This window comes from Diadema antillarum, unplaced genomic scaffold (assembly GCF_040938485.1).
Source record: "Diadema antillarum isolate AM-2024a unplaced genomic scaffold, OU_Dant_1.0 scf00000214, whole genome shotgun sequence".
NCBI lineage: Eukaryota > Metazoa > Echinodermata > Echinoidea > Diadematoida > Diadematidae > Diadema > Diadema antillarum.
The window spans coordinates 356,282-378,300 of NW_027271103.1; the positions used below are offsets into that span (position 1 = coordinate 356,282).

At 39.7% G+C, this 22,019-nt stretch overlaps 2 protein-coding genes across 2 annotated transcripts; one reads left to right on the plus strand and one right to left on the minus strand.

Annotated features, from left to right (window-relative positions):
- Positions 1-133: 133 nt before the first annotated feature.
- LOC139724441 (uncharacterized) lies at positions 134-11,647 on the plus strand. Its single transcript, XM_071635584.1, has 11 exons — positions 134-148; positions 2,435-2,566; positions 3,462-3,588; positions 3,876-4,205; positions 4,710-5,060; positions 5,837-5,922; positions 6,470-6,623; positions 7,457-7,650; positions 8,805-9,017; positions 10,654-10,791; positions 11,402-11,647. The coding sequence occupies exons 1-11, from the start codon at positions 134-136 to the stop codon at positions 11,645-11,647; spliced, it is 1,986 nt and encodes a 661-aa protein (XP_071491685.1).
- A 3,961-nt stretch (positions 11,648-15,608) lies between these two features.
- Positions 15,609-21,418, minus strand: LOC139724435 (baculoviral IAP repeat-containing protein 5-like). Its single transcript, XM_071635579.1, has 4 exons — positions 21,281-21,418; positions 19,173-19,282; positions 17,780-17,897; positions 15,609-16,403 (listed from the first exon to the last, which is right to left on the minus strand). Exons 1-4 carry the CDS (start codon positions 21,407-21,409, stop codon positions 16,323-16,325), a joined length of 438 nt encoding a protein of 145 aa, XP_071491680.1. The 5' UTR covers positions 21,410-21,418; the 3' UTR covers positions 15,609-16,322.
- Between the last annotated feature and the right edge of the window lie 601 nt (positions 21,419-22,019).

Consider the following 22,019-nt stretch of genomic DNA (forward strand, 5'->3'; position numbering starts at 1 on the left):
GCGCGCTCAAACTGGACATTTTCCGACTACAGATGGCGCTAAAATCAGCAGGCCGAGCGCGCGAGGACGGTCGAAAAGTAATGAATATTCATATTGAATCGCATGCTAGTATTCCTTGACGACGAACATCAACATGGCTGACGAAGAGGTAAGAAAACTTTGTAATAACACTAGAAATGTGCCCTCGCAACGAGATTGATCACCATTCTGATTTATGATCCAAAATTTTGTCCTTGGAAATTGAATAATGCTTTATTCACCCAATGCTTTCAAATGTGAAGTGTGCATTGATCGTTATGTAAAGTCACAATCAAGAAGTAGTTCACGGCGAGATTGGTCAGTCCCATGTATTGTGATATATGTAATTATGGTGGAGTGTCCAATAGGTATCTAAGAACGTTACATCGACACCCTAATATAATTATTAATGACTGTTTTTCTAACAACAGAAACTTAAAATATCTCACAATTTGCCTGAAATTTTACTCACATGTAAAGAAAATAGGATCTGAATTCAAAAGTGCGCATTTAAACTGCGCATTTGATTTACGATACACGCCTGATGAAGATGTGATGACTGCTTTGAATCGCATTTGATTTGAACGCGTGGGCACGGGGTGGGTGGGTGTTATTTTGATGCACTCAGAGTAAGACTCAGTTGCGCTGGGATTTTGAAACCGACACCTGTACTCTCTATTGACAATACGTGTGAAGTGCACATAATGCTTTTCAAATGTGCATTCGTAATCTACGGTATCATTGTTCATTCATTTCAGTAACCCCCGCCCTAGATCTCTTTGCTTTGAACATCTTCAAATCCCCAGACCCAGTGAAGAATGCAAAACCACTGCGCGATATGGACGTAGCCGTAGTCTCATGCGTGAAATGTTCGTTCTTTCTGTCATGAGTAATAGAGCTTAGAGGGGTGTCGGTTTCAATGCACAGTGTCGATGTGTCAGACACCTACCATACTGGAAACTGAAGATAGACTTGCATGCGCATGGCCCGGATGGATGGCATTTGCAGACTTTATTAAACTTCCATTGATTCTCTATTTTCACCACACACTGGCACTGTCATTCACAACAGGAAAGTCCCTTCCGTAATCACCTCCAAAAATCCTCTAATTTAAAAATCCCAAATTTCACCATCAAATATGCAATGAAATATTGGTGCCATTTTTCCTATAAAAATGGTGCTCAGGAAAGTCCAGTGTTAACCCGCTGAGGACAAGTCCCGAGTATCCTCGGGCAGGTGTCCCATACTTGCCAACTCTACCGCATTTGGCGGTAGACTACCGCTTTTGAAAGATTTCATTAGCATTCAAGCTAGCGCTGCTCGCATAGGCATCCTGGATTCTACCGCTTTCTCAAATGAAAATGTTGGCAAGTATGGTGTCTACTGTAAACGTCAATATTTTCGCGCGATTAATTTTTCGCACTGAGCGGCTCGAAAACGTATTCGCGGGTTCTTAAATTCGCGCTCCGCAGCAGGTTACTTTACTGTAGTACACATTCACTGCTTTCATCCAAAGCCTCTGCTACATAGCTTGCTGTGCCAGCGTACGACAAGCGACGTAGTGAGCGGCTCGACTGCGAGTACAAGCACTCAAATACGTAGTACAGCTGTGACTGTAGTACCATAGTCACGGGGGACTGTAGCATCGGTGCGTGCGGTGCACACATGCATGCTACAGTACACAGCAATCTAGGGTATCGTCTCTTCGCACAGTACTAGTAGCGTAAACATGCCTGTACATTGTACTACGTAGCAGTATCATCGATGAAGCGCACACAATTCATCCCATTCAAAATGTGCATAGAAAATTGTGAAGATATATTCGCGCGTTTTTTAATTCGCGCTAGCCGAGCGTAGCGCGAAATCCGCGAAAATTTCCACGTTTACAGTATGTATAGGAAATGCGTGTTGTAGCCCCGCAAGGTACGGTCACAGGTCCACTCTACTTTCTATTATATATCAATGACTTGCCTAATGACTTAAACTCCACCTGTCGATTATTCGCTGATGACTGCATCATCTACAAACAGGTCTCGAGCGTAGAAGATGCACAAAACCTACAGAGAGACCTAGACACTCTAACTGAGTGGCAGGATAAGTGGCAGATGGACTTCAATGCCCAAAAAAGTCATGTCTTACACATCACACATGTAAAAACCCGGTTAAATACCAGTATTCATTAAACAACAGCACATTGATAGAGACAAAGTGTCACAGATACCTGGGGGTTGATATATCATCATATTTGTCATGTAATGTGCACGTCGACAGAACATGTGCTAAAGCCAACAGAGTTGTAGGATTTCTAAGGCGAAACCTTCATTACTGTAACAAGAGAATTAAAGATACGACATATAAGACTCTTGTTAGACCATTACTAGATTATTGTTCTACAGTCTGGGACCCCCACACTCAGACTCTGGTAGACAGACTGGAAGCAGTGCAGAGCAGAGCAGCGCGTTTTGTTAGAGGTGATTACTCTAGACACAGTAGTGTTACTAAAATGAAGCGTGAGCTGGGCTGGGAGCTGCTGAAACATCGACACAGAGTAGGCCGCATCACCACATTCCGCGAAGCGCTTGCGGGTCGCCTATCCATCCCAGTTTGAAAAGCCCTGCGTCCGGTCTGAAGGGTTCTCTTGGAAATCATCCACTACAAGCTTCATCCCAATCGCCACGAACAAAAACTGTTATAAATACTCGTTCATTCCAAGAACAATCATAGACTGGAACTCACTCCCATCAACAGTTTCTAACATCGCAAGCAAGGACTCTTTTAAAGCAGCAACCCTACAATACATCCAGGAGCAAAGCAACTAAACCCCACACTTCTCTCTCCGCGCAACTTTAACACCAGCACACCCCCTGTCCGGTTGGCCCCTACTAAGGGGTGTTGGACAGTATACATGAAGAAGAAGAAGAAGAAGAAGAAGAAGTAGCTAAATCGGTATGTCCTTAACGGGTTAACAATCGGGGTCGCCGCAAAAGCGCTAAAAATCAAGAAATAGACAATGCCATTCTGTTGAGAGATTTTTCGCTTATCGCAAGCTCAGAGTGTGATGGTTTCGGCAAAAACACAAAAGAAAAACAAGACCTTCATACAATATACTTGCCGATGCAAATGACTAAAAAAACAACTGTAAAGTTCAGGGGTTGAATGCAAGTAACTCTGTTGTGCCAACTTGCTAGAATTCGTCCACCAACGTGCAGTTGTAAATATGATTTTGTATGCATTATTTTAGTTGAACAAATGTTGCAGAAAAGCTTAAGTTGCCGAATTCTGGTCAGCTTGCTATCATAGCTGGATTCGGAATTGAATCAAGCAACTCCCCAGGTCACTGGTCCGACAAATTTACTGGTGCCAGTGCCCAGCAGTGGTGGGTGTTAGTGGCGAATCTCTCTAAAAAGGACCACTTTCTTCCTCCTCTTTTCAATCTTTGCCAGGCCACTGCACAAGATTCTACTCAGGAATCAACAGAGCCAGTTCCTGCTGCACCAAATGCTCCCACAGAAGGTGCTGGTGAAGAGACTACTTCTGCTGCGGCTGTGCCAGAGGCATCAGAAAGCCAAGGTATAACATTGGATATATGCATTTTTTCTGTTAGCATAACAAAAACAGCTGGTCATTGTTATTGATTGGAAAGTGATTGACTTGTTAAAATGGACTGCTGTTGTTGTGATTTCACTTCTTTTAATGCTTAAATCAAAGCATGCTTCTTGTATTCAGCAGACAAGCCAACAGAATTCCATAAATTTGTGCGTGATTGCAAGATCTGTGATTTGTGAATGTTGCATTTGTGAGTAAAGTTGTGTATTTTAATGGTTGTGCATCTCATATTTATACCCATAAAATTGTAGCACCTGCAGCAGAGGATGAGACACCACAAGCAGCCAGTGAGGCACCTGGGGAAACCCCTGCTGCAGAAGTAGGACAAACTGATCAGCCAGCGGGAGATGCTCCCGCTGAGACTGTAGACGGGGAGGCACCACAAGCTGAGGAGGGTGAGACAACACCTGCAGGAGGTGAGGGACAAGAAGGAGGAGAAAGTACAGAAGCAGCAGAAGGTGGAGAAAAAGGGGAGGAGACTGCTGCACCCGATGGAGAGAAGGTTGGGGAGGAGGCACCGGTAGAAGAAGGAAAAGAAGGAGAGCCAGGGAAGGATGGAGAAGAACAGAAAGCAGCTGAAGGTAAGATTGTTTGTATTCTATAAAACAAAGAAAAACAAACAAACAAACAACCAGACTGTGAGACAAATTTGACATGTATAACTTCACATACAAACAGAAAAAAAATCAGATGGGACATATTCATGGGAAGTGTCAGTGCCTTTGCTCTCGTATTGAAGTTCTAGTTAATTATTTCAAGATCATTGGGTATGATTTTGGAAGCGAGTAGAAACGTTTAACCCGATGTAGAAGTGTGTGTTTTTTAACAGAATTTCCTGACATTATGATGCCTCCAAATGCATTTCTCAGTATGGCGTTTTAAACGTTGATAATGAGTTAAGAGCATAACTGTTTACATTGAATTCCAGTTTATGCCCTGAAGTAATTAGAGAGTAAATTTTGAAAAAATGCCAATGCACTCGGTGTATAAGTTGCTTCACTGAAATGCACAGACACAGACATGCTTGAATGTCCTAATCATCACAATTGTTGATTGCATCTCTGCATTTACTACTCATTTCACAGGAGAGGGTGAAGAGGATGGTGCAGGGGAAGAGGCGAAGCCAGAAGGGGAGGGGGCAGAGGATGGTGAAGCGGGGAAAACAGAGGAGGGGGCAGCAGAGCCCACAGCAGATGATGCCCAGGCAGCCGAGGGGGAGGGGGAGGGGGCTGAGAAGCCAGAAGGAGAAGGAGACGAAGAAACAACGGTAACGGGTGAGGAGGCTCCCAAGTCCCCCCTCCCTCAGAGCGAAACATTCCAGGAGGGGGACAGGCCAGAGACCCCCACAGTCCAGGTCGTGGAACCCCTGTCGAGGGAAGGGACACCTCCGCCCACAGAACCAGCACAGATTGAGCCTGGCACCCCGGAGAGAGAAAGTAAGACACTGCAATCAATGTTACATACATTTTTTCCCGTCATTCTGACTGTTACTCTTTATTTCTCTTCTGCCCTTGAAGTTGGTCTGCTTGATTCTTGTCATCTTGCGATTCTGTCTGTTATGGCAGCAGCTTCAATAGTTAGATGCTAATTGGCCAACACTGTGGAAATAGAAATCATTGTGCTGTTGTGATAAGGTGTACACAGGAAACAGATGTATGCTTTGAGAACTCGCTGGTTGCTAGAGACTAGCAGACCTTTTCCATCTCTTGTCACTTGAAAAACTGTTCATGTTCTTTCTTGTGCTGTCTCATGCACCGTATCTGTCATGATCTGCCATTTCAGTAGTTAACTTCCTTTGATATTTCCATTCAAGCATAGGTCCCATGGCTGTTAAAGTGGTTACTTTCATGACTTGCACGTGGTGATGCATTATATCTTTTGACTTCTACATTTAATTGATGGAAAATGATTACCATACCTATCATGCTTGACATGAACCCAATTGATTTGTGGTACATACCATGCTACTGTGCAATTATTTTTATAGTTTGCATTGTTTAAGAGAAACTTTCTTCAGTCATATCATAGACTTTGTTGAAAAATACAGAAGCAAGGTACTGAAAGTTAGTAACACGCAGTGACAAATCATTTGATATATGATATGTAAAATACTAGTACTTACCACAGTTTGGATGTACTGCCCATATTGTGTGTATACCAACTATTGATGGCACAGAAAGCATGAAATCATTTCTATTGATATCTCCTCTAGTTTCACCATTGCCTGAAGAGGAAGCTCTCCTTGAGGAGGAGGAAGAAGATCTCATGTCACGTGAAGAGCTCCTTGAGATGTACCAGGTAAAGAGCATTTATGGAAATGACAAAGAAAGATGTCTATAATAGGCTGGGCTTAGTTCTCGTACTTGGTGATTGATTTCTAGCTCTACACTGCTAACTTTTTGAAGATTAGATATTATGTGTTATACAGCTCCTCGGACGTGAAAAGGTGTGGTCTAAGTCAAGACCTTCATATAAAAACAACCATTTCTCGGGGTAGGCAGATCGAAAGCATCAACGTTGATGAAGAGCTATTTGTTGGAGTGATGTACGTGGTTTGTGCTGTCATTGTGTCCTATCCAAACCAGCTCAACTGCATTTGCATGCTAAATAGGGAAAGAGTGTGATCTTCATATGCGTGAGTGTGTGTTCTTTTGCGCAAATGTCATGTGATGTGTAGTCAACCAGTCGGGTAGCTAGAATTCTTCTGGGTGTTGTATGATATACTCTAGGGGTGATCAATGTGTGTGATAAGTAAGATTTACTTTTGTTTATTTCAACTGGGTGATGATGAGATTTGTACGGTATCATTTCAATACTTGACCATGGGTTTGCATGCTATTTGTAGGCACTGGCGACAGAGCGTGAGCAGTTAAACCAGCAGAATGTCCAACTCCAACACAAACTTGCTGAGTACTTCCGGAAGAAGAAGACAGATGACCAGCGACAGGAAATGGACAAGAATGTCACGGATCAGGAGCAAAGATACCTGAAGTATATGTGTAAGTCTTGAGGCTCTTGAACATGAGACCATATCTATAGTATTGCAGTGTACTCATACTGTACAGAAATAGTAGAAAATGTGACCGTAATTTCATGTAAGATTTTCCTACAAGAAGGGGTTCATAGTGTTTGTCTCTTTTTTTTTTTTTGTCTGTCTGTAGCATGGTACAGTGCACTCCCATTAAAACGAACACATATATAACAAAATTCCGGTTACAACGAAGTAGAAATTCAGGCCGCAACATTATCCACATTATGTATTTTTATTGTTTATTTGTTCGATAATAAAAAAATTTCAATATTTATAACGAAAGAAAACTGCAGGTCCTGAGGACTTCGTTATAACAGGAGTCCACTAGCTGTAATAAGCATATTATTGATATCTCTCTTTAATTGAAAATAGATGTACCTTGTATGAATAGATAAGGTTACATAAACAAAAACTCAAAAAAGTGAGAGAGATGGAGAGAGAAAAGGTTGTGGCCAGTAAAGAGAGAGGAGATATAAATTCATCATTTGCATTTAAAACAACCTGTTTAGGCAGATGAGATTTCATGCAGTGTAGTGTTTATTCAGTGCACTCTCATAAAAAATGAACACTGTTATTACAAAGCTTTTGATGCACCAAAGTAGAATTCAGGTTGCAAACTTATTATCTATATATCTTTATACAATTTATTTTTTGGCTTCAACAAAATTTTGATATAATTAAAGAAAACTGCTGGTCCCAAGGACTTTGTTATAATGGGAGTCAGCTGTATTCACCTTTGGTTTCACTGTGCGTTATTAGACAATTGAGGTTCTCTTGCTTTCTCTCTTCTGCATCTTACAGCAAACCTGGAAGAGCTGAGGAAGCAGGAAGAGGACGAGAGGGAGCTATCCTTGCTCCACCTACAGGACCTGAAGGACCGCAAGCAGGAGAAGCAGGACTTTGTCGAGAAGGAGGACGAGCAGTTCTTGGAACTCAAGCGCCAGGTGGCCCTGACGGCCATTAGCAGTCGCACCGGCAAGCCTCTGGCTCCGAGGGTAAGTACCATTACAATGTGTTTGGCTGATGATGTGTCTGTGATTATTCCCTTTGTTTGTATGCACTAAATCTCATTTGTAAGATCTCCAAATTTCTGTTCGATTTTATCTAGTATGATTTAATGGGTGACACGACATTTGCTCCTGCGACAATTGCTCCAGTCTTATTTTCTCCAAGGACTTAGGGTTAGGGTTGTGATAGGGTTCTAGGTTTAGTTTGATGTGAGGATTGGGGTTAGGGTTAGGGTTATGTTTGTGGTTAGAATTTATGTTTGGCTTAGCGTGCAGATATTTCATGGGAGCAAATGTCATGGCACCCATTTAATGTGATCATACTGTCTTTTATTGAAGCTGCCATATGGAATTGCAGTGAAAGTGATGATTAAATATTCTGTTGATTCTAATGTGGTTTGCATGAAAGCATTCACTAGTTGTGTAAAAGTCCTGACAGTATTTGAGGATTATATGGAAACATTACAATGAGACATAGAGTTAACTATGTGTTTATATTGGGTACTTCCTCAAAGTTGCAGCGAGTCCGTTATGTTCAAATCTTGTACAGTGTTGTGCATAGTCAGGCTTCCAACTGGAGCTAAAGTGGATGTTGTGGCCATTGAGTTTGCAATGGCAAGTTTGTAAAGGGAGGTGAAATTATTGCAATGATTGAAGTTCATCACATATGTTTATGTTTTTCTTTCAAAGTTTTTGATCTCTGACTTTGCAAGTGTATTATCATGAATGTGATGAAGGAGAAGTGAAGAGATTGGAATGCAGCATATTTATGTTTTTAATGTGATTTGCAGTGTCCAGTTTTCTTCATCAGTGTTTCCACTATCACCAGGATTTCAAAATTTGTCTTACAATTAGGATTGGCAAAAGAAATGGGAAAACTGCAGTGATGTGTATTGAACATTCACAGCGAGTGAATAAGTGTTTATTCTTTGGAATATCTTTGTCTCTTTTTTTTTTCTCGTATCAGGATGTGGAGGTTTACATTAGCAATGAGACCAAGAATCACCAGGATTTCAAAATTTGTCACTTCGTTAGTTTTGGCAAAAGAAATGGAAAAACAGCAGTGATATACATTGAACACTCATAGTGATTAAAAAGTGTTTATTCTTAGAAATATATTATCTTTCTTTCTCTCGTATCAGGATGTGGAGGTGTACATCAGCAATGAGACCAAGAAGGAAGAGGAGGTGAAACAGGTGCGGCTGGAGAACATCAAGCTGAAGAACCGGCTTAAGAAGCGGGAGCAGCAGCTGAAGGCCAAGGAGGAGCTGGCGGAGGGACTCCACCTCATCGACTTTGAGCAGCTCAAGATTGAGAACCAGACATACAATGAAAAGATTGAGGAGAGGAACGAGGTGAGGGGGAAACCAGAGAAGGAAAAACATTCCCTCAGCAGTGATTGCTCTTTATGAAGCGTGTATGTCCACCCCCCCCCCCCCAAAAAAAAAAAAAAAAAAATACAACGGGACCCTCCGCAGTAATAACTTTAAAAACCGTGAATCAATCTAAATACAATTTCAGGGTATGAAACTATAACTTATTACCCACATCTAACAGGAAACCCCATCTGATTTGCTTCAGTGGTCAAAGAGAAATGAGGAATTTTGTATAGCATGTCAGGAATCCCTTCCCTCCAAGTTCTGTCCATTGTGTCCACACATTAGTATGTAGTTCCAAGAGCATCCAAGTGCTAACTTGGAAGAATCAGACCCCTGACATGTTTTACAACAAGCCACATTTCTCTGTAATCTCTTAACCAAATTGAATGGAGTTTTCTGCAAAATATAGCTAAGATGTTATATTTTTAGACCCTGAAATAGCATTCAGACAGTTTAATCATATTTAAAGTTATCAATGTAAAAATCCCATTGTAATTTTTTTGGGGACATACTGTATATCAGAAGCCATGTAGATAAGAATCTGGGGTCTCTTTCATGAAGTCATCACACACAAATCTGTACATAAATCTCAGAATAGCCAGAGTTGCTCATATGTAGCTATGTGAAACTTTCAAAGAGAAGTAAAATCCATTTCATGAAGTCTCTCATAAGTGTGTCTTATGAGCAAAAAGCCTCTCATAAGACTTTCATGAAACAAACCCCTGGTCATCATCATTTGTGTTGTCGTCATCATGTTTCCCTGTTTTTTCCTCCTTTCTCCTTTTCTTCTTCTTCTTCTTCTCTTCCTCCCGCTCCTTTTCCTTCTTTTCCTCCTCTTCCTTGTTTTCTTCGTCTCATCCTCCTGCCTCTTCTCCATCTCCTCCAACATCTTCTCTCCATCCTCCTCCTCCTCCTTCTGCTCCTCTGCCTTGTCCTCCTCCTCCTTCTTGACCATGTTTTTATCTTCTCATCAGTATCCTAGGATCATTAAAACCTCGAATGACATAGGGAAAGCGATTTCAGAGAAGGAATAGTTCAATTTGGTCTGCCCATTGCAAAGACCTTGTCTGCCAGATGTTTTGCCTACTTTGGTTGGATGTGTCATAGCAATAATAGATGTGGTCACACTACGCAAAATTATGCATAGTTTCACTACCCAGAATTTTGCTCTACCAAGTTTGAGCAGTAGTACACTGCAAACTTCTCGAGAAGTTACCAGTGAAACTGAACACGAAACTTGCGGCATGCACTGGTAAAGTTTCTCACTTCTCGTGAAACAATAAAGAACAAACATGGCATATACAGGACATAGCTAACACTTCAAATTGTTCTTGATGAATGCACTGCCATTGCTGCTAGAAAGTAGTCTCTGTCAGCATTTTCAGTACTGCTAGAGGAAAGGAACAAGTCATGTTCATGAATTTTATTACAGTGGGCTCTATGAGTTTGTGAACTTGCTTTGAAGAGGAATGTGTGACCATGTACGTGGACCTACCTATTCCAGAAAAGAATTACTGTCATTGTAGTAATGGTATTGCAGTAGCTTTAATAGTACTGTAGTATATAGTATTGATGGTTGTCCTATAATTGTAACTCTCAATTCAATTGACAGGAGCTGCTAAAACTTAGGAAGAAGATTACCAGCACAGTGCAGGTCCTGACCCATGTCAAGGAAAAGCTGCAGTTTGTGCAGGCTGAGAACCAGATCCAGAAGGGCAAGCTGAGAGAGGTGGAGGAGCTAGTGGCACAGGTACCAAACACGGCAAAGTTGTCTGATACACTAAACATTGTGATATACTAACACCTCAAACTTACATTGAGTCAAACTTCAAGAGGATATGGTAAATTTCATAAACATGATTTCTGCTTTGTATGTCAGATTAGGGATCAAAGGCATGGAAGAATCTTGTATGATATGGAATAATGCTTATGGTAAAGTGTTTTGAGAATTGAACTCATGCTTGTGCTAAATGACTGAGGATGCTTCATGAAGCATGTGAATGAAACATGCTAATTAAGATGATTGACACTTAATTTTTTCAAAGCTCTTTCTAATAGTTTGCAATATTCAGCAGTTTTAGCTGCTGTTTGTGCAAATATTGTAGGATCACACGATATACTTTACTCGTGCATCAGCTAAGTAATATGCAGCATGCAGGTAAAGATCCGTAAAGCATTTTCAGAACCAGATATGGAAAGCATATTTTAGGATCAAAGTTAGTGTAGTGTTCCTATATGTCATCTGGAAAACTTCCCAGAAGTGGAAATTTCATCTTAAATAAAGCAAATGCTTTACTGCTTGTCTTTGATAAGCAAATCCCACTGTATTATTTCATTTTGTGTGTGTGTGTACTCCACAGAAACGCGACATCCTCTCACGCACCAAGAAGGCACGGGACAGCCTGCGCATCGACAATCAGCGGCTGCGCCAGAAGAGCGGCCTCCTTGGCAAAAACTCACTGCTCATGGACTTTGAAGAGAAGAAGGACGAGGGAGACCAGCTGCGTGCACGAATGGAATACCTAAAGCGCCATCACGCTGAGCTTACCCTCAACCTTGCCGGGGTCAAAAAGAAGATAGATGCAGTCAAAGCGGGTCGGAGTTGAAGCAGAAATTTGTGCAAGGCCTGTCGATTGTAGTTTCCTTATCTTCGCCTCCGGACTATTGACATGGGATATTTAGGTCCATTATTGTTTCTGTAAATATGTCAGAGACTTGAGGGTGCTGCGGTGTGCACATTATTCTTATAACAGACACACGCGGTGCAAGACACTGTTACAGTTTCTCCTCTTTAAAGACTTTGTGAATGACGTGTCCTATCCAGGACTTTCATGAGCAAGGTTACTGCGATTTATGGACTGCAATAGCAATCATCCATGAGCTATATATAATGAGAAGGAATCTTCCGAGCTTGTCTGCAGATGCCACTGGCAATCAGTATGTAGCCTTTTAAGATATCACCTTGTTGCAATGGACACATATTTGAACTGCCTTGTGTTCATCAATGTCAGCCTTGCATATTCTACATCTATTTTTACTGCAGTTTTTATACAATGTGTCACTCCCCTGGAATTCAGTTTACATGCTTCCAGTCGCAGACTTCAAGAACACTGTAATATATGACTGGAAACTTGTGTGATTTGTGTGAGGTGATAGCTTTTCCACTGTTGGAACAGAATTTGCAAATTTCCCCCAACTGTATTCCATTCCATTGCCACAGTACTTTCTCAAGTTTTGCAGAAGTGGTAGATCAAGAACATAAGTACTGATTTTCAAACTTTAAGCCATCTATTCCTGTGCAATGATATCAACATAATTTAGATCAAGTTTATTTTCCAGAAAACCCTGAAACCTTGCCTGTGCCTGCAGTTTGCATCATTTCTTAAAAGGATGCATGTCAAGAAAATTCTTTTCTTTAATGGAGTAGGAATCGTTTCATGTATAATGCTAAGAACACATGGCACTAATACTGCATTGTATGTGTATACATGAGATGCCAAATATTTTGTGGGCATATTTTTGCGAATCGGGAGTTGTAAGACAATTTTGCAGGTGGTTGAATTCATGAAACAGGAACCTCCTATCAGCAGAACATGGTAAATGTTAGGCTAGGCATGTGTGTGCAGCTGCTGTCTGCCCATGTGAATGTATGAAGTTGTGTATTGTTCTCATGTAAAAGTAGTACAGTACTTGTGTAACCTGAGGGAAATATTTCCTCACAAGTTCAAAAACACGAAAAATAATACCCCTGCAGAATAGTCAGCATCTAGACATCAAGACTAAAGTATTATTGTATAGGTGTATTGTAGAATTGTAGCTCACTATTCACCCCAGGATTATAGGACATGTCATTTTAACTAGAAATGTTCCAAATGTCAGAAGACATACAATTTCACAGGGATAATTACATGTATACATGTATGTATTATATATATATATATATATATATATATATATATATATATACATGTATATATTTACTCGTGACGGTTTTCACCATCACGTGACGACAAAGAAGGGGTATTGCAACGTAAAGATGCAGAAGGATAAGTTTCTTGAAGGATATGGTTCTTTATTTACATCTAATCATTTACAATATACAATGTACATGCAACATACAAAACTACTGACACTAAAAGCTAAACTGGCTTCTAAATTTTGTTCCAACACTGTGCCAATGTTATTACTGTGTTAAGACACACTGGGTGTTTGGAGCACTTGATGAAACACTGTAGAGCAATTTAACCGTAGAAAGTGAAAAAAAAATAGAAGGTTGAGTTATTCCATGCAAGAGCTGATTTCAGACTAAATACTGAAGGAAAACAAGGGTGTTATGTTGCCAAGTCTGCGGAGTTCAGACACATCTGATGTGTGCATATTGCTGTAAATTCCATAGCCTTGTAAAAATGTATACATGTACAGCACAAATATGTACAGATTTATCTTACAGTACATTAAATACCATGTATTTTGTATCTACACAAACAGTGTTCCATACTTGTCATCCTACTATTGTACTTCACTTGGGTTACGTGATATGAAGTTAAATTTGTGATTGACCCAACAATTGTGAAGCAAAGAAGAGAAAGAGAGCCAGAGAGAGAGAGAGGGAGAGAGTTCAAGACATCAAAAAAATAAATAATTGTACATGTAGTCATTACCAGACAGAACTACCACTTCTCATATAAATTTATGTCACTCTGAAGAAAGTTTTGGGGAATTACTTACGGACTATACATGTACTACAAGGTAATTATGCCAAAGAGCCCGAAGTGTGTGTCCCAATGTCATAACAGGAGTATCACATGGCAGATGTCCAGAGCTGAGAATGTGTGGACAAAGTGATTGGGAAGATGCTTCAGGAGAGTAGAGTGTATTTCTGACATAGCCCATGAGCCTACAACTTGTACCCTTCCAAGATGACTTGTCAGGTTTGAAGAAAGATGAGACTAAAATCACTTGGCTCAGTATTTCCAGTAACCACAAAGTTTTGAATGATTCTGCCTAACAATGATTAGCTGATGTATTTCACATCAAGCAGAAATCTAAGAGCATAATCATGTTGTATTTTCTACCTCTTTAGAATAATCATCAACGTACTGATGCAAACCTTGTACACAGCACTACAATACTTTGAGGGCTGAAAAGGCATATTTTTGGTGGAAAATAATACAGCTGTATTTTCCATAAAACCTGCTGTATTTTTTTTTTTGCAAAAAAAAACACCTGCTGTATTTTTTTTTTCAAAGAAAAAAAATGCAAAAAAGTAACAGTTGGCCTATCTGTCAGCATATCAAACATAATTATAATAATCCCATATCATATTCTGCCATATCTTTACAAAATACAATCAGTTTTGTTTTTTCTTGGTTGATTGAATCATGAGACTGGCACATCATTCAAGGTGTCTCCTTGGCAAATCAGGGAGAAAAGACTTTGAAGTTCAGAGGTCACAATTCTGCTTTAATTTACTGTGAAAGAGTCGATGCTGTCACAATTGGCTGGACAATTGGCCAAGTACTGTATCACATAAAGTTTGTAAGTTTGCAATGGAGAGAAAAGATCTACAAACACACTGTCAAATATGATTTGTCTACAAATAAACAGAAAGCTATGGGGATATATTGCCAACACAATGGCCAGGATGTATGAACTATTAAATGATACCCAATCACAGATATGAAAACACCTCATTATATTGACATATTACAATCAAAATTAACCCTAACTAGGCCGGGGGGGGGGCCTCCGAGGCCCCCCCTTGACATTTCGCGCGATGTATCGCTAACGCGAAAAGCTATCGCCGCGACGTTTCATGACTTTTTTCTTTCGAGTCTCTTTTGACACCAAATTTGCGACGCCCGGGTGCGCGGTTCCGAAGTTGCGCATAAATATGTACGTGCATGTCAGACCAAAAATTGCTCAAAAACGTGAATTCGTGTACAATTTCAATGCAAACTGTGCTTACAGGCAAATTTCATAAAAGTATGATTATTTTGGGGTTTTATTGATTAAAATCAATTAATAACATATTTTCTTGTTCGTAACAATGTCGCGGACAAGTTTCATCGAAAAAACAATGATAAACATAAAGTAAAAAAACAAAAAAATACATAAGAAATTCAAAAAACAATAAAATACTTAGGAAATTTTTTCTGATGGCACAATTTTTTTCTCTTATATTTGCTCAGGACACTAAAAAGAATATTTACACAAAAGATGTGTCCATTTTGAGCTTTATTTAGTGATTTATACCAAATTGTCTGATTTCATGCGTCATTATGCATAAATTAGCATAATTTAGCATAAATGATAATCTTTTTTTTAAATTTAACTTCGTAGTACTTTAGATTACATCATAGGCAATGTGTGTGCCAATTTTCGTCGCGATCGCGCGGTCAGCGGCCGAGATCTGGAGGGGGGGCCTCCCCCCCCCCCCCCCGGCTCTATGATCTACCTAAATAGCCCGGCCTAGTTAGGGTTAAAACTCTCTATTAGAAAGCTAATGATTTAATAAATGAAAGCGTTATTCTATCAAAATGTTACTAGTATTGTAAAACACTGGAAAGCATATCCATACAGTTGCTGAACAATATGGGGGACCACTATCATTTAAATCATGTAAAAGTTACCCCTCTCTGCTATGGTATGAAAAGCGTATAAGATGCATTTGATGTAGTCACAATAGCTGTGCAGTATAAAAGTGGAATTGTGTAAAGAAAATGATTTGTATGCTTATGAAGAGCTCTTGTGGGTTGTGGTGCCGAGATATTTTCAAGGCAAAATAGTTCTTGAAGTATGAACTTCTCAAAACATGGCTTTTCATCAGGAGCTTTATCAAATATTTCAGACATTCATCAAATGCACAGTGCCTATCTTGGCCTTCACCTCCACACAGAGAAACAATCTATAGATAACACCGTGATATATTATGCATTGAGATTTAAATGAAGGATTAAGTTTTGAAAATGAAAAAAAAAATACACATGTACACATCACACAAGTACAGTTCAATTTTAGGAACAGAAAACTTTTCAGAAAAACAAAAGGTCGACTTGAGTAACAGACGAAATGTACATGTACAAATGAGTGAAAGTTGACTTTTCCTGGAGACAATGAAGGCTTTTCTAAGAGGAATTTACTTTGGAATTTTCTTTGTAGAAGAACCTTTTCTCCTGAGGTGACGAGTATCAGTTGTACACACTTGTCAAAAATAGACTCTAGCTTTAGCTAGCTCTAGCTGATTTGTTGTGCTACACGAGTGGATCTCCAATCTGTGCGTCATGCAAGTAGCTCCATCTGCTTGCGGACCTCAGCAGCCTGCTGCAGAAACTCTTTGATCTTGAGCTCAACCAGATGTTTCTGTGAAGGCACATAGGGAAGTCACAAGACACAAAACCAATCAGTGATACAATGAGCTATGACTTGTCCCATGAGGGGTGGTAGTACTGTACACAAAGAGTCAAATGTTCGTGACTAATAGACTCTGCTTCTCACAAATCAGAATCTGAATCTGATATGTGATGTGAGACATGTCCTCATCTGCAAGCAGATTTGGGTGACACATGTCTAGGTGTCTGCTTGTCTGAGGAGCAGCGACCAAAAACTGCAATCAAATCTAATACACTGTATTTTCTTAGAGGATCAAGTTCAAATCCACTACATATTGTATAATTTCTTTCATAATCATGTATCATTTTTTTTTTCATCTTAGTGGGATTCTTCTCATTCCGCTGCCAATTCTTGAAGCCATCAGCAGCCATGCAGACCATATGAGAAAGCACTGTCATTACAATTAGCTTAGTATTTCACCATTGTTTTAATGTCTTTCATATTGATATCAGACTAAAGTCGTCGTTGCATCACGATCATACTGATAATTTAAGTCTATACAATTGTACAATAATTTTGTTTAATACGTGTAGCAGCACTCACAATTGTACACACAATAATATCTCTCAACAGCACTATAAGAAGATGATATGACATTAAAAGCATTTACTTTGTAATTCACCATGAGTTTCACAGAAATTTGACACCTGCCATAGGGCTGCTCAGTGAATCCTGCATCATACATTTTGTGGAAATTGGAAATGAATGCAGGAGGGCTTCTATAATGAAGAGGGAGACTTCACACAAGACAGTAATACTGTGTAAAATTCTATCATTACTACAGATCACAGATACAATGTACATTGTATAGATCTTTGAATATAATAACTCATCAACATAGCATCCAATGGGCACCATAAATGTCGCAAAGTCGCCATGCTCGCACAATGCAATGTGTTTTGTTCATGACATATCAATATTTTTTTTCTTGAAATCAACATTTTCTTCATGATTTTCCCTTAAATATATTGTGGTTTTGTGGTTATTTATACACTTTAAAAGGCATGGAAAATTCCTCCACATGAATTCTATAAGAATTACAGTTCAGCCATTTTGCATAACACAAGAATTACAGTTCAGCTATTTCGCATAACACAATAAATTTTGTTGGAACAGTGTCAGAATCATGACCAATGCACAGTAGTAGGCAATGAAACGATGCCACATTAGATAATGTCACTCAGATGCCTGTAAACTCACAAGTCATTTTGTAAGATGCTCCCATATCAAATGACAATCTCTCAAGTGTTGCCTTTAAGACATACTTGTATATATTTCAAAAGTATCTAAAGATAGTTTAAGGATACCTAAGGCTTGGCTAAATGCTTCCACAGGAAGGCACTTACCACTCGTGTCTGCTGGCGTACTTGCATACTCTTTAGGAAGTCCATCACAGTACGTTCACTCTCTGGCTTCCAGTTCTGCAGAAAGGGGCATTTGGGTGCATGCTTCTTGTGCTCACTCCTACATGTAAGTAAACAACAACAACAACAACAAACTATAAAGAAAATCAAAGGTGGGATAAGTAGACACTGTACTTGGCTAGAAAATTCACAATTTTCTAATTACACAATACGTGTAGCTCCCAAAATTATTGGTTTCTGAAAGTAAATTTTTGCAAGATGATGTGAAAACTGTCATTTCTTGTGTGTGGACACAAGTTTCACGATGCAAAATTGATGCAGCTTCATACTTGTATTTTTAACTCTTGTGATAATTTGCCCAACACTGTGTGTGTGAACAACATGCGAAGAGATTTATTTTTTTCTTTTTTTTCCCACAATGCAACTCCCCACACCAGGTTACACTCACACACTAAAAAAATAAATGTGAAAATGTTCAATAACGGCTGTCTTCATTGAGAGCCTATATTCTGTGTTTTTGGTGATTATTTCATGACATGGAATGTTTGCCATATAAATGTTGAATCTTGAATGATCAGTTACAATAAAAGGAACACGTGATGGCCTATGATATTTCTACTGTATAACCATTGTATATAAACATGTACATACTGTATACGCTATAATTTTCGCGTACATAAATTTTCGCGAATTGCCGCTGTCACACATTTTCGCGAGTGGTTAAATTCGCGATTGGGGGACCAGAGAAAATATGGAAGTGGCAAAGAAAGTGTGAATTTTCAACTTACTAGCAAATAAGAATGATACTAGTTATACACTGCATGAAAAAGACTTGCCAAACTCTGCGAACTAGTAAGTTAGAATTCAACATTTTTGAAGTGGTTAAGTCCATGCATCGCGCTAGATTTCTGACGAGTGGTCCCCTTGCGATAATGGATTGGCTCTCTACAGTATTCGTAAGTAGACGTGGACGTGCGTAAACAAGATTAGCCAGTATGGTCTGTTCGGTAAGCCGTGACATGGTATACTAGTACTGAAATGTTCGTATCATCAAGGCAAGGGATTCATTTTGGAAGGTAACATTTTCGCGAGTTGTTAATTTCGCGAATAGCTCCCGACTCTCGAAATTCGCGAAAATAAAACCCCCGCGAAATATATAGCGTATACAGTAGTTTTGAATTCCTCATTTTGGTTGTTCCTATACCAATTATTTAAATCACTTCATATAAATTACAAAACTAAAAAAAAAAAAAAAATCTTTAGCAATGAAAATAAGTAGAAACCATGATTTTGATTCACGGCAATTTCCATTTTCATTCCTGAGCAACAGACATCATATTGTGGGAGCCTTTTTCCCAGTGCATGACTTATTTACCATGGGTCATCCATTGGTTCCCATCCATCCAGCTCCTTCAGACACATGAAGCACTTGACTGCATCTGGTTCAGCCTCACTGGGGATGTGGTAGAAACCTGCCTCAGCAAGCTGTGAGCAGAAGGGAGAGAATGGGGAAATGAAATAGGAAGACTGCAAGTTCACTGGATTTGCAACATGAAAAGAAGTGATGCTTGGAACACATCACTGCACAACAGGCATAATTACACACACGCATATTCTGAAGCTCTGATTACACTAAACAGATTTGTGTGACATGTATACATTTGTCAATCATGTTTTGGCTTTTTTCAATCTCATTTCACCACAGGGAATACCAGGAAGGAATAGCACTGACTTAGCGGTATTGAGTGGCTACCCACCCACCTACCTACAGTATTGTACATACACACACAAAATCAGTGCATTTATTTTCAGGCATGAAGCCTGCACGGAAAGGAGGAAGAAGTAAAGAGAAAAGTACTTCTTAAATTATAATCTGAACTATATTGTTCTGAAATAATTTAGATCATCCAAAGGCAAATAGAATTAGAGACATCAGTTTCTACTATCCTATTTAGTGAGCAGGACTACAACAAGCAATTAAACATTTCCAAGAGTACACCACAGATGCCACAAATACGGAGAACCAACTGGAGTGGAAGGAAGGTGGACAGACACAGACTATGCTAAGTAATTTACTCACTACACCGCACTGGCCTGTCGAGCTGTGACACTGTCTGTATCAATCATGTCCATGCATCACTGGGCTTAAATGTTTGATTACTTTTGTTTGCAGCGCCTCACGGTAAGTTTTCAGTATTTGTAATTTCTGAAAATGTCCCTGTCTTTCTATTCACTCAATCAAGTTTATCTCAACAATGGCAATGAATGCCGTAGTTGTATTGTAGAAACCCTCCCTAACGGAATCCTAACCCTAACATCGACCCCAACACGTACACACTACAGCTAATGCCCCGCAACGAGCCAACGGGGTTAACGGAACCCTACCACTGTCCCTAACACTACCTAGAATAACAAGTCAAAGACGGCCAGCAAGTTCAGCCTGCTGCTTTGTTTTCGAAGGCAGTGTATACAACCACACGCGTGTGTCTTTACTATCCAACCACACGAATGTGGTTGTAGCCATGGCCCTAGTTCCTGGATACAGCCACAATTGTGTGTAATGTATGGTATATCCACACACACGAAGAAGCTTTTTATTGCGTAGCGGGGAACACGCGGCAATGTGTAGTGGCCGGCCACATCAACACGCGATCATGCACCACCGCAAAGTGATGAACATGAACCTGCCTCCTAGATTAATCCCATTTAATATTATCACACCATCTAGACAAATTTACTTTTTTTCATTTTTAACTTCATTTTCATTTTCTTGATTTGATGAGGTGAATTTAAAGTTACAATTGATTTTGGACTTTTGATTTTAATGACTGATCATACATCGTGTCGTTATTGAGACTTCGCCTTCGTTCGTTCGGGTACTCGAGAATGGAGCAAAAAATAATATTTGTAAAAAAACAATATGAAAAGGTATGAAAATGAGGTTACTTTCATCACTTTGTGAGCAAGCTGATATGATTGTGTGGCGTTTATGTGTTTGACAGGCACGCACGCACGGCGATCATCTTCTCCGTACCGTGTGTGTGTGTATCACTATGTGTACGTGTACAGTATACATTACACTCGACTCTCGAGTGTGGCTGTATCCAGCGACTCGGGTCATGGCTACAACCACACTCGTCATGCTCGTGTGGCTGGATGGTAAAGACACACGCGCGTGGAGTTGTATACACTGCCCTGGAGGCACAAACTGAGAGACGATTACACCACCCATAAAACATTTAGTGCATGATAGAGTCCGTTATAAGAGCGACTGGCCAAAAACTTATTTGATAGTGTGATAGTAGCCGTCACTGGACCAGTCGAGTCGCAACGCAACGAGATCGAGACTGGTGATGAGCGCGAGCAAGTGCGACCTGCTGCGGTGAGGAGAGGCAGCCCGTGCCGAACGCAACCCGGGCTGAGAGGCCAGTGCGTCAGTCAAACCATGTAAACTTACCGGTAATCCGGCGGTAGACAACTTACCTTACTTGGCGTGCATGTACAATCTTCTCGAAAAGGCCAGTCCTTGAAAGAATCCAAACGGTTTTCTTCAAAATGCATCGCAAACTTTTCAAGCATAGCTGGGTTTATTTCTTGATTTTCATCCGCCATTTCTGTGACTTGTCGAAATTAGACTCTCCAAATTCGTGCTTTCCGATCCGAAATAATTTTTTATTCAAAGCTACCGCTCGCTGGCTCGTTCCAAACATATTCCAGAGAAACATAAATTTTTGTTGTATATTCTTATATTTTAATTTGAATAAAATATTTTCAAATTATATTACTTAATAAAATTTTATTAATATGCGTGAATTTAATACAATTTTTAAAAGACATTGCACTGATATAATAATCAAGCGAAAGACTTGAATACAGCCGTAAATACGATCGATCGTTACCATGTCCAGTATCGATTCAATTTGATTTCCACAGTGGTTCAACCAATCCATTAGAAATAAGAGGTAGTGCGAAAATGTACCGTACGACTTTTATGAGTACACGAAAGAATGCTTTTCATCGCATTTTGAAACAGGTAGAGCACAAATACATTCGTCTTTAGAGTTACCTATATACCTGTAATAGGAACGCACGCACTTCTTTTCACCAAGATATTTCTGTTGGAATTGAATAAAAAATGTTGTTGGTGTGGGTTGTACTTGAAGTATACTTTCGTTTTCCATCGGGCCACTTGATGTGATATTTCTGCACAATTAATATGATA